Here is an 11,061-nt window from a genome sequence, read left to right as displayed (position 1 = left end):
CTTTTTTCAGTTTTATATAATAAGACATTTTGTATTTTTTATATTTTGGACTGTTGGTTGTCACCTTGCAGTTTTTTTTCTTACATTTTATAGACCTAGCTATTAAAAACTACTGGCAGATTACTCATTAATGAGATAATAAAAAGATGGAAATTTAATAAATCCTAGTCATTCAAAAGCTGTGAACAACAGTTGTGTGTATAAGATAGCTAAAAAAACATCAGTTTGAAACCCGGATGTCTTCTCATATGCAAATTTCCAAAAGCACAACAAATTATTTTCACTCTTGCCTTGCAGTCATAGAGTTTACTAGTCTGCTACCTGCACACAAAATACTATTTCAAACAGGCTGCAGAAATGAGAAAAAATAACATATCAATAAACACAAATAATACTACACTAGAATAATTTTTTCCTTCTTTTGTCAAATATTATTTCCAGCAGTTATGGATCCCAAACACAAATCAAACAACTAAACAGCAGCACCACCTGGTCAACAATGGTCACTACAGTTATGAAGCTCATATTAAAGAACAGAAAAGGTGACTTACTGACACCTTGTGGATTCATACTGCCATTACAATACTGATGCCAAAGGCAGCTTTCATCACAAGGAAAACAATAAACAAATTAACGATCATGTTGACTCCAAGGTTAACCAAACAACATTCTTTAATAAATGAGTTTGTAATACAAAACATCTGTGCAAAAATGTTCAGACAAAATACAAAGGCAAGGCCTCTCTTGGTCAAAAGGATAAGCATGTAAACCTAACGGGTACACTGATATTGAAATATAAATGTACTTTTATTTCTTGTTTGTTTGTTTCATTTCAAATGGATCTTAAAAAAAAAGGCACATTAATGATTTTTTTTTTGCCAAATAAAAAACACCTCGACCTGATTGAGATTCACAGTCTTGTGTACAAGTGGTTTTTGCATGATATATTAGTACACATAAATCCTTTACATGCTGGATGGAGTCACATGTACAAACTCAGATGCCAAGGTAGCTCAATCTGCTTCAGAGAAAACAAAAAACATAAAAAGAGACACCTCTAAAACCTCAATGGGAAAAATTAACTTAAAATCATCTCAAACTCGAACAAAACACGATCTTCTCCCTTTATTTTGCTAACAGCAGACAATCAGCTCCTGTTGATCGTAGTTGGTTTGAATAAATTATTTCGGGGGCAAACTGAGACTCGGTCGAATAGAAATCAGATTTAATTGTAATTTCCGTCCGCAGTGAAGTGGAGCCGCTGCTGTTCTTGCAGTGACATCAGATAGTAGCCATGATTGAAAGAGTTTAAGGGACATGAACTAAATATTAAACAGGATACAGTCTTATCTATCTACATTCCACAAATGTCAACTTAAAAACTTTACCATTAACAAAAAAAAAAAAAAAATGCACTACAGGCAACAAGCCTTCTTCACTTCGCTTCATGCTCGGCACATCCACAGTGAGATGCTTCCAGCGTCCCCTTGTGGCAGACTAGATGTGTTTAATCAGTAAATACAGCTGATTGATCGTGATAAAAACAAAGTGCAACACGTACAGTCTGGGACGCATTTATGACCATTCAAAAGCGATGATTGTCTACTACACAGAAGGTTCTGGAGAAGGGAACTAAGATCACAAACTGCTGCTTCTAGGACTTTTATATTCTCATAACAAAAGCTGCTTATTTATGCTTCTAATCGACCATCATCAAATAGTAACAAACTGAGGCATCGTGTGTTTACATGACTGATCATTAATAAGCCATCCCTCCATTATCTGTATCCGCTATTCAGGGTCGCTGGAGCCGATCAGCTGTGGACCCTGGACGGGTCGCCAGTCTATCAAAGGGCAGAAGACCATTCATGCTCACACCTACCGGCCATTTAGAGTCATCATTTAACCTAACCTGCCTGTCTCTTTGGACCGTAGGAGGAAAGGATGATTAAACATTTGCCAAAAACGTCTTCACATCACAAAGGATATTTGGTAGTTGCAGTTATTCCCTGCTACTGGACGTGGGAATATGAATACAGCTGTACTTTTCTTATTTTCCTTTTAAAAGCTGCACTTCCCCTCGTTGGGATCACCTTGGTGCAGATGGCGCTCGGCGTTTACGGGTGCCATTTACGCCACGATGCTGACCATTCGCTGATGGAGAACCAAATAAAAGCAACATGCATATGTTCTCTCAGCACACAGTCTGTAGCCAGCTCATGAAAATGATCCTTAATTAGGGCAAACATTCTGTATGAATGTAAGCACATCAGATGAACTACTCATAGGAGGTTTTATTCATGTCCATGAGGCTGATTTGTGACGTGTTTATTATCTTCTGAGCCTTGTGTGTTTGAGTTGGCAACTTTCACTCCTCCATGTCTGGAAAGGTTGTTTTTTCACAACAAAGATGAAAAAAAAAACAACAGGAAAGGACAAATACATGAAGACAAGCCCTGTGAATAAAATTCCTTCAAAATAATAATAAAAAAAATCTCCCATAAAAACGACATACCCAATTTACAATAATAATAAAAAAAACGTTATTTTACGAGGGTGAAAGTGGAGCTTTTCATGACTGACAGTAAATCTGCCTCAGCGTTTGTGTGGTGAGTGTTTGTGCCCTGAGACCGGTCCAGTTTAGCCGTAGAGGATGTGAGCGCAGCCGCCGAGTTTTGAAGTTAGATGCCATGTTTGAAAAGGAGGAGGAGGAAAGGCTGATGACGAGTTTGTTGTCCAATCAGAATAACTCCCGCTTCCTTGTTCGTCAGCCTGGGAAGATGTCTACGGAGATTTGAAAAAAGGCAAAGAGGCCTGTGTCCATGTCGCAACAGTGTCAGATAGTCACGTTGCGGTTGCACAAAAAAAAAACATTCAGGTGTCATTTTCCGAGGGGTGTGAAAACTGTGAGGCCAACTTAACACCTGTGTCTGTTTTAATTCCAACTGCTTCGATGGATGAGCTGTCACATCAGCTGTCTGCGATACGCCAAAACCCAAAAGGCCACCTGTGAACCTCGGTGTATTTGAGGCGGGTCGGTCTTCTCAGTAAAAGCTGGTGAACTCCTCCTTTGTTGTTCCCATTTTTTGTTCGCTCGTTTCATTTACAAGCAAATGCACCTTTACGAGTCAGTGTCAGAGTTCCTTTGGCTTCTGTCAGACTGTGACACAAACCGTTTCTAAGGACGCAGGATGGACTCGCTACTTGTTTTTTACACCTTTTAAAATGTATTCCTTAATAAAAAAAGTTCTTTTGAATATATATCTTTGTATTTCACTCATTCACTCAGGACTTATGTACCGTATTTACACAGAGGTTAAACTAATTTTTCAAACCATGGCGGTAAGGACACATGCTTCAAACAACAAGGCATTAAAAAGTCAGACAGCTGTGGATATACTTGTGTAGCTGCGACAGTGTTTCTTGCACACTCAGCTGTGCGTTAAGGTCTCTGTTGGGTCTCCATGGGACCAGGGGAGAAACCTCAGACCGGGTCCCTTTGCGAGAGGCTAAACTTCTCCAATGTGGGTCCCGAGCAGAAAGAGTGTGAATGCCTCTCCGTCCACCTACAGGTCTGCGGTAATGACCGTGTCGACGTACATCAGTCCGTCAGAGTCGACGGCGAGCAGCGCCGTCTGTGAGGCGTGGTCCAGCTGTCCCACGCCCTTCTGACAAACCTGTCCGTACCCCTGAAGCGGCCCTCCGCTGCCTCCCGGCATGATGCAGTGGGAGAGCAGCGGCGTGTTGGCGTCGTGGTTGGAGCCCGTGGTGGAAGGCACTCCACTGACGTGACCCGTGCTGGTGGAGCCGCTGGCGCTGCTGGGTGAGCGGCTTTTGGGAGGGGGCAGGTGATGCTGGATGACCCTGGTGGGCGGGGCCGGTGCGGGGAAGTGGGCCGGGAAAGCTGCGTATCCCGGCGGGATGGGGTACCCGTTGACGGGGATGAAGCGCTGGTGGGTTTGCGTCACAGCCATGGGCGTCCAGGCCTGCATCGGGGCCATCTGGCCCGGTGCGGGCATAGCCTGGGCCGGGTAGAGGTACCCCGCGGCCGCCGCCGCAGCGGCGTAGCGGGGGTTGCTAAGGTTGCTGACGGGGCTGGCACTGAGCGAGGTGGTCTGGGTGGTGGCGTTGCCTCCACCACCAGAGGGCGTGCTGGAGCTGGCGTGGGACGACAGCCCCTCCCAGGCTCGCAGGCGGGCGTGGATGTCTTTGAAGCGCGCTCGACGTGTTGATCCCTCATGCCAGCATTCAGTCATCAGACCATAAAACCTGAGAGAAAGGGTTCATCATAGGGATTTTAAAAAAGCTATTTTAAAACAAAAACGTTCACGTTGTGTTTCACGTTTTTATGGTTATGGTGAATGAACACTTACTCATGTGATAAATTCAATAGAATTCAATAAAAAACTTTGCTGTTTTATAAGAACAAGGATGGAAGACACGGAGCCTCTGGGGGACTCTCTGGCAGTAGTGGTACTGGTATTAAGTATTTGTGTTTCTTTCCCTTTACTCTGTATTCTGTCTGGAGCAGCTGTTTGAAACACAACAAGGTGAAGGGCCTTCAAGAGGAACCTAACGGTGAAAATGTGTTGCCTCACTAGCCCGACACTCACCATGTTGGTTGTCCAGACTTCAGAACAAGATAAACATACCTTGGGGGACAGTCCTCGGGGCAGGGCAGCAGCTGCCTCTTCCTCACCATCTCCATCACTTCCTGGTTGGAGAAGCCGTAGTAGGGCTGCAGGCCGTAGCTGAAGATCTCCCACAGCACAACCCCGAACGACCAGATGTCCGAGTCCGTGGTGAACTTGCCGTAGGCGATGGCCTCGGGGGGCATCCAGCGGATGGGCAGCAGGGTTTTGGGTTGGAGGCAGTAGTAGTCTGAGGAGTAGATGGCCCTGGAGAGACCCAGGTCAGAGATCTTCACGTGCAGCTGTTCACCCACTAGAATGTTCCGAGCTGCGAGGTCTTTATGGGTGTAAAAGTGGCTGGCCAGGTACTCCATCCCAGCAGCCACCTAGGTTTGAGGATTACAAAGAAAACGGTCATTTAAGGTGGAAGGAGAAACAGCGTGTCCAGAAATCTTTGGCGTCATATCCCACCTGTATGGACATATGCAGGAAGTCTCCGTGGTCCAGGCTGGATTTCACAGTACCGTCCTCATCACTGCTGCAGCCAACGTCGGAGTGCGGTGAGCGCATGATGAGGAACTCGTGGAGGTCGCCTTGGGGCAAAAACTCAAACAGCATACAGACGGGCTGCTCCTGGATCACCACGCCCAGCAGGCACACCACGTTTGGGTGCTGCAGCTCTGTGAGCACGGCGGCCTCCTGTGATGGAAACACAGAAGGTACATCAGTGAACTTCAAGCAAAAAGAAAGGAAATACCTTTTCCTTACAGTGACACTGCAGCTTAAATAAGGCCATGAACGCCGTGTTTCAGACTCTAAAGACAGATTTGTGGGTGTATCCCTGTAAAGGCTGGCAGTTCAGGCCTCATTCGTTGCACATGGAAAGGTAGGATTATGTTTTTACAAGTCTGTTTCAATCCTCCTGAACATCTAAATGTATCCGGACAGTCTGACGGTTTATTTTTGGAACTATTTCAAGAGTAAAAAGGGATTTTTAGCTGTATACAGTCTGCCATCGCCCACCGCGTTTACCTCATGTGGAAATATACCAAGACATGCTTCAAGGCTTGCGTGGAGAGAGATGTTTCCACTGGCAAACTTGTCCCGTGTATTTTAAGAGAAGTAGATTGTTTTAGTATCACATCCACACGCACAATTTGCAGTTAGAAGCATGTCTTCTAAAAGGATAAACTTTTAAGAGGTCATGAAGAGGTCAAACTACTTGATTTTCACCGTGTCCTCACCAATAATATCTGTTTATAAATGTTCTAAAGCTTTGAAGGGAAGGATTTACTCCGTACCTGCTGGAATTCACCCCACTGTTGGACGTTGGAGATATCCTTCAGGGTCTTTATGGCCACGAGCTGTGCCTGGTCCATGCCCGGCAGATACAGGTGACCCTTGTAGATCTTCCCTAACGAGCACTCTCCAAGCTCCTCCATGAAGCGCACAGCCGACAGGGGAAGCTCTTTGGCCTTACTCTGCAGGCAGAAGAAGAGAAAGAGGAAAAAAGAAGAAGAAGAAGTGAGATCACCGGAGGAAAAGATGTGACAGAAAAAAAGTTGGATGCAGGCGAACTGCCTAGTATAACATGAAATACGTGTTTGAGTTGTTAAACAAAATAAATAATAAAAATGAAGCCCAGAGAGTTGATAATTATCATAATCAGCCTCCATCCATTACATCAGCTCCTAACGACTCCCTTTAAGCCTTTGGAGAGCGATGTTGGAAAATGGTGAAATTGGCAACGCGCTCTCAGCTTAGAAATGCCATTTAACTGACAGGTTAGCGGCTTTTAAGAAGACTAAGCAATGCATTCTCCTGCCAGTAAAAGTGTAGAATCAGCTGCAGAAATAACAGAAAAGGCCACAGCAGCCTTGTGAGTGGGGACATTTTAGTCTTCTATTCCTACTGGGGAGGACAAAGTGTGTTGTTTGTTAATCCAACAGGACTGAGCTGTGGGGTTATACCAGGGTCACCATTTCATCATTCAAAATCTGCTTCATAAAAGGGTCATGCTCATGTACATTTTCAGGTTCATACTTTCTACTGTTCACATGCATTTAATGTTCAAAAAACAAACAAAACAAAACAAAAACAAAACAAAATATTTTTCTGATACGGTCTGAGTATACCTCTATCCACCCTCTGTCTGGATGACCAGGGTTTATTGCCAGAAAGGGGACAGTATATACTTTATTATTATGATTTCATAAGTGTATAATCACCATTAATGGTGTGTTTTCATTAGCATAGAAGGAGCACCACCATGTCTCTACACTGCCACGGAAAAGACAAAAAGGGGCTCTACAGAGGGCCCTTCACGTTTTTGTTACAAAAACAGCAGTTCCTCAAATGGCCACTTGAGGCCAACTATAAAAGAGAGTCAATCCCCATTAACCCCCATGTTAAAATGCTTTATAGCAGAAACATGTTTACTGCCTGGCCTCTACAGCTAATTTACCCGTTTATGACAACTACAATGGGGGTGAATTTTGATGTCACTTTTAATTATATAAAGGCCTAAGACATAATTGAGGGCGTGGCCTCTTTGAGTGGCAGGTGGGTGCTGTCTAAACTCACTAGTTGCTAACTGTCATCAGCCCGACTTAATCTCCACCGACGATCCAACTCTCTGACTGAAATTGTCGACGCAGGTGCAAAACAGCACAATAGAAGCACACTATCAAGACATGAGGGGGGACGTGTGTGTGTGTGTGTGTGTAGCTGTATTGAAGATAAAAGGTGAGCCGAGGTTGGCAGAGATTTCCAGATTCCAGGAACTCTGAGATGAATAATGAAATTCCTCAGTGAGCAGAGGAGCGACACACAGGCCTGTAAGAGCTCTGAGGGGGGTAGTGTGTGTGAGTGTGTGTGTGTGTGTGTGTGTGAGTGGGGGCGTGCTGATGTTATGAGAGGCACAGATGTTTTTAGTTATGGGTTAATTTCACCCCTTCTTTCCTCCCCGCACCCAAACTCTCAGATCCTCCTCACACCACCGCAGGTTTGTGTGTGTGTGTGTGTTTATGTGTGTCTAAATGGGTTGTCACGGCCGATGGCCCCAGGGTGACCCCGCAGCAAAGCCTGCTGGGAAGCAGCCTAACCCAAGACAAACTTGTTGTATAATAAAAGGTAGGGAAGAGAGACATTCTCGGCAATAATACTGTATAATTTGAAAATTGAACACTAATCGAACGGGTTTGAAAAACGTAGACATTACATGCAAATCCTCATTGACCCAGATTGTCTTGTAGGTACAGTATTTAGCTAACAGATCAGAGTCATGAGCTGGAAAACAAGGAACAAACTCCACCTCTTTTTGCTTTTGAAATCTTAAAATGGATGGTTATGTGATCTGATATGAGTGGCCCATATATCAGGGCCTTGTTGTCCATAAAGACAATTTAAAAGCTACTGTATCATTTCTTTACTGCAAAGTTGTCTCTCTGAAAAAAAAAACAACATGTTTGATTTCCTGTAACCGTGACCCTCTGCAGACACAAGGCCGTCATCTAAACACGGCGCAGAAAAGGATTCAATAATCCACATATTAATGGCATCTGACGCTTCTGTGACAATATGCGGGTTCTTTCTCCTGCCGTTGATGGTAATATTATACACATTACCTTTGCACAAACAGACACGCTGTCTGGATAATCCCCCCACCCACCCACCACCCGTCCCACCACCCACAAAATGATGTGAAAAAAGATAAACAGACATGATATGACTGAGTGTGCAACCTTGAAATATGATACAGATCCTAGTGTGAGCTATGTGTTGGCTGGCAGAGCGGGGCGGCTTGATGATCTACATTACAAAGAGATTCTGTGAGAGAGGGAGAGAGGAGGGGTGAAGGAGAGAGTGAAGGGTGAAAAAAGGAGGTCCAGAGGTAAAAGGGATGGAGGGAGAGACGGAAGAAGAGCAACAAAGAGAGATGGATTAAGTGAGAGGGAGAGATGTGGAAAAAGAGACAGTGGGAGAGAAATAAACACAGAGGGAAGGAGCTGCAGCTGAACATTCCTGGACCCGCTGAGCTCTGATGATAGAGATCTGAAGCTCCGCCTGACACAGGTCATTCACACACACACACACACGCACACACACACACGCACACACACACACACACACACACACGCACGCACGCACACACACACACACACACACACGCACGCACGCACGCACGCACGCACGCACGCACGCACGCACGCACGCACGCACACACACACACACACACACACACACACACACACACACACACACACACACACACACACACACACACACACACACACGCACACACGCACACACACGCACGCACACACACACACACACACACACACGCACACACGCACACACACACACACACACACACACACACACACACACACACGCACACACACACACACCAAGCCAGTAACCTCAGCATGCTGCGACATATCCCGGTTGACACAGAGGGGTTGTGCCAGTGTTTTGACTCCTTCATCCGTCTGCTCCCATGACTAAAAAAGACAAACACAGCAAACGAGCGCTGATCGAGATTCAAAGCAGGTGTGAGTGTGTGTGAGTCTGCTGATGCTCTACAAGCAGGGAACGCGTACGGAGCAGTGAGACGATGGTGGGAAGACTTTAGACTTCTGTTGTGTTCAGTGATATGTGGTAGAAAAGCGAGAGAGAGGACTAACATCTTCACAAGGCCAGCGTGTTACCTCACTTGCTTCACGTTCAATGTTAATGTTGTGGCATTTAGCTTGGTTCGCTCCGGCTGGTGTGAAAGCCGTCAGTCAAACCAGCCCTTTCCACATGAACTCTCCTGGAGTTCATTTGTGGTGCAAAAGCTTAATAAAATGTTTGGAAATGTGGTTTGCAACCCAGTGTTCTTGTTTGCCACCTGATGAAGACGCATGTCAAACAGCTTGGGTTTTGATTCAGCACTATGTTGATGGAATGAATAGAGATTGATGAAATGTATGCCGTCCTCCTTCTTCTTCAAAGGGAAATGAAGCAAAACAGCCAACTCTTGCTGGATTCACCTTCTGACTGGGAACTAAAAGGAGGTCGTCTCTAATACATAAAAAGAGTTTATTGCAACAATGCTCATTAAAAAGTGCTCAGATGGCAATTCATGTGCCTGATTTTTTAAAAATATATTACTACCAGTTTGTCATAAAACAAGGCATACAGTATGAGGAGTTATTCATAATCAATGATGTGTTCGTCGGCCCCTTGTGAACATTCAAAGATGCAAATAAGAAGCAGTTCAGTACTGCATGACTCGACTTGATGCAGGATGACATCATCAACTGTCCAATCAATAGAATAAATAAATCAATGACCTGTCATTCCATGTGACTAATTTCCATAACATACTGTAAATGTTATGATTGATTGGAATTGTAGGGTGATGTTTTTTCTTCATCATGTCGTGCTATTTTTTTAAAATGTTAATGGAACATGTCTGTCTGACTGTTCCACCCACAGGGTCATGTGACTGCTCTACCTTTGGCTTGTATGCAGTGGTGAGCATGGACATCTCAACGTTTTGTCCCCGGACCGGTTTGGGCTGGCGAGGGGCGGGAGGCTGCGGCGACTTCTGGTTGTTGCGGCACACGCAAATAAAGAAGAAGAGCAAGGCGATGGCCAGCGGGATCGCCACACTGGGGACCAGGATGTACAGGATCTCCATGTTGCTGCCGCCGGACTTTTCTTTGTGGTCTACAGGGACAGACGGAGGGAGAGAGCATTACAGAGGTAACTATTTCATCATCGAGTAATTGTTGAAATCATTTTTCTGATAGAAATAGTTCAGAATGTTTGGGTTTTGGTCTGTTGATAAAAAAAAAATGAAAAAGAGATCTAGGTTGTTGGGAGAAATTGAGGTGAAAGAAAGAAGAAAATGAGAAGAATAAAGGATCACAGTTTTACTCCATACAATGAAGGTTTCATAGTAATAAGGACATATGTCAAAACACTGTCAAAATACAGTTTGGAAATGAAATTATTAAATTATTTAACTTATTTTTTTACAATAAAAAAATCCTATACACACATGATAAATCTCATAAGTATAGAGCACATTCTGGTCTCTCACCACAGACGGGTATGTCACAGATCTCCATGCGGACGCCCTCGTCCAGCGTGAAGCACCAGGGCGCCTCGAGTTGGTTGCCGGGGTTACGGCAGTACGAGTGCCCCCCGTTCAGCTCCGCGTAGCGGGAGGCCTGGTAGTTGTGGCTGTGGGGATACTGGGAGTTCCAGGGCTGACACTGACGGCCCGACTTGGTCATACTGACCGTCCCTCTGTAGTCTGACCCGCTGCTGTTGTAACACTTGTGATCTGAAGGAGAGGAAGGCGTGTTACGCTCATATTATTTGGGTCACATGATCTCATTACACTGACTCATTAAATCGGATGTTTCTCTGATGAGCT

The 11,061-nt window shown here is 44.8% G+C and overlaps 1 protein-coding gene across 2 annotated transcripts in view; it reads right to left on the bottom strand.

Annotated features, from left to right (window-relative positions):
* Nucleotides 1-654: 654 nt before the first annotated feature.
* ror1 (receptor tyrosine kinase-like orphan receptor 1) overlaps nt 655-11,061 on the bottom strand; it is a 108,078-nt gene continuing 97,671 nt past the window's right edge. For both annotated transcript variants that reach the window (XM_084011445.1, XM_084011446.1), the window contains 6 exons: nt 10,723-10,968; nt 10,132-10,346; nt 5,933-6,112; nt 5,103-5,330; nt 4,653-5,017; nt 655-4,269 (listed from right to left, as the gene is read on the bottom strand). In XM_084011445.1, coding sequence (XP_083867571.1) covers nt 3,567-4,269; nt 4,653-5,017; nt 5,103-5,330; nt 5,933-6,112; nt 10,132-10,346; nt 10,723-10,968 — 1,937 coding nt within the window. In that variant the 3' untranslated portion in view covers nt 655-3,566. The remainder of the gene's footprint in view (nt 4,270-4,652; nt 5,018-5,102; nt 5,331-5,932; nt 6,113-10,131; nt 10,347-10,722; nt 10,969-11,061) is intronic.

Source organism: Eutrigla gurnardus, assembly GCF_963514095.1.
Source record: "Eutrigla gurnardus genome assembly, chromosome: 6".
Taxonomy (NCBI): domain Eukaryota; kingdom Metazoa; phylum Chordata; class Actinopteri; order Perciformes; family Triglidae; genus Eutrigla; species Eutrigla gurnardus.
Note: the sequence above shows the minus strand (reverse complement) of the source record. Positions and strands in the feature narration are given on the sequence as shown.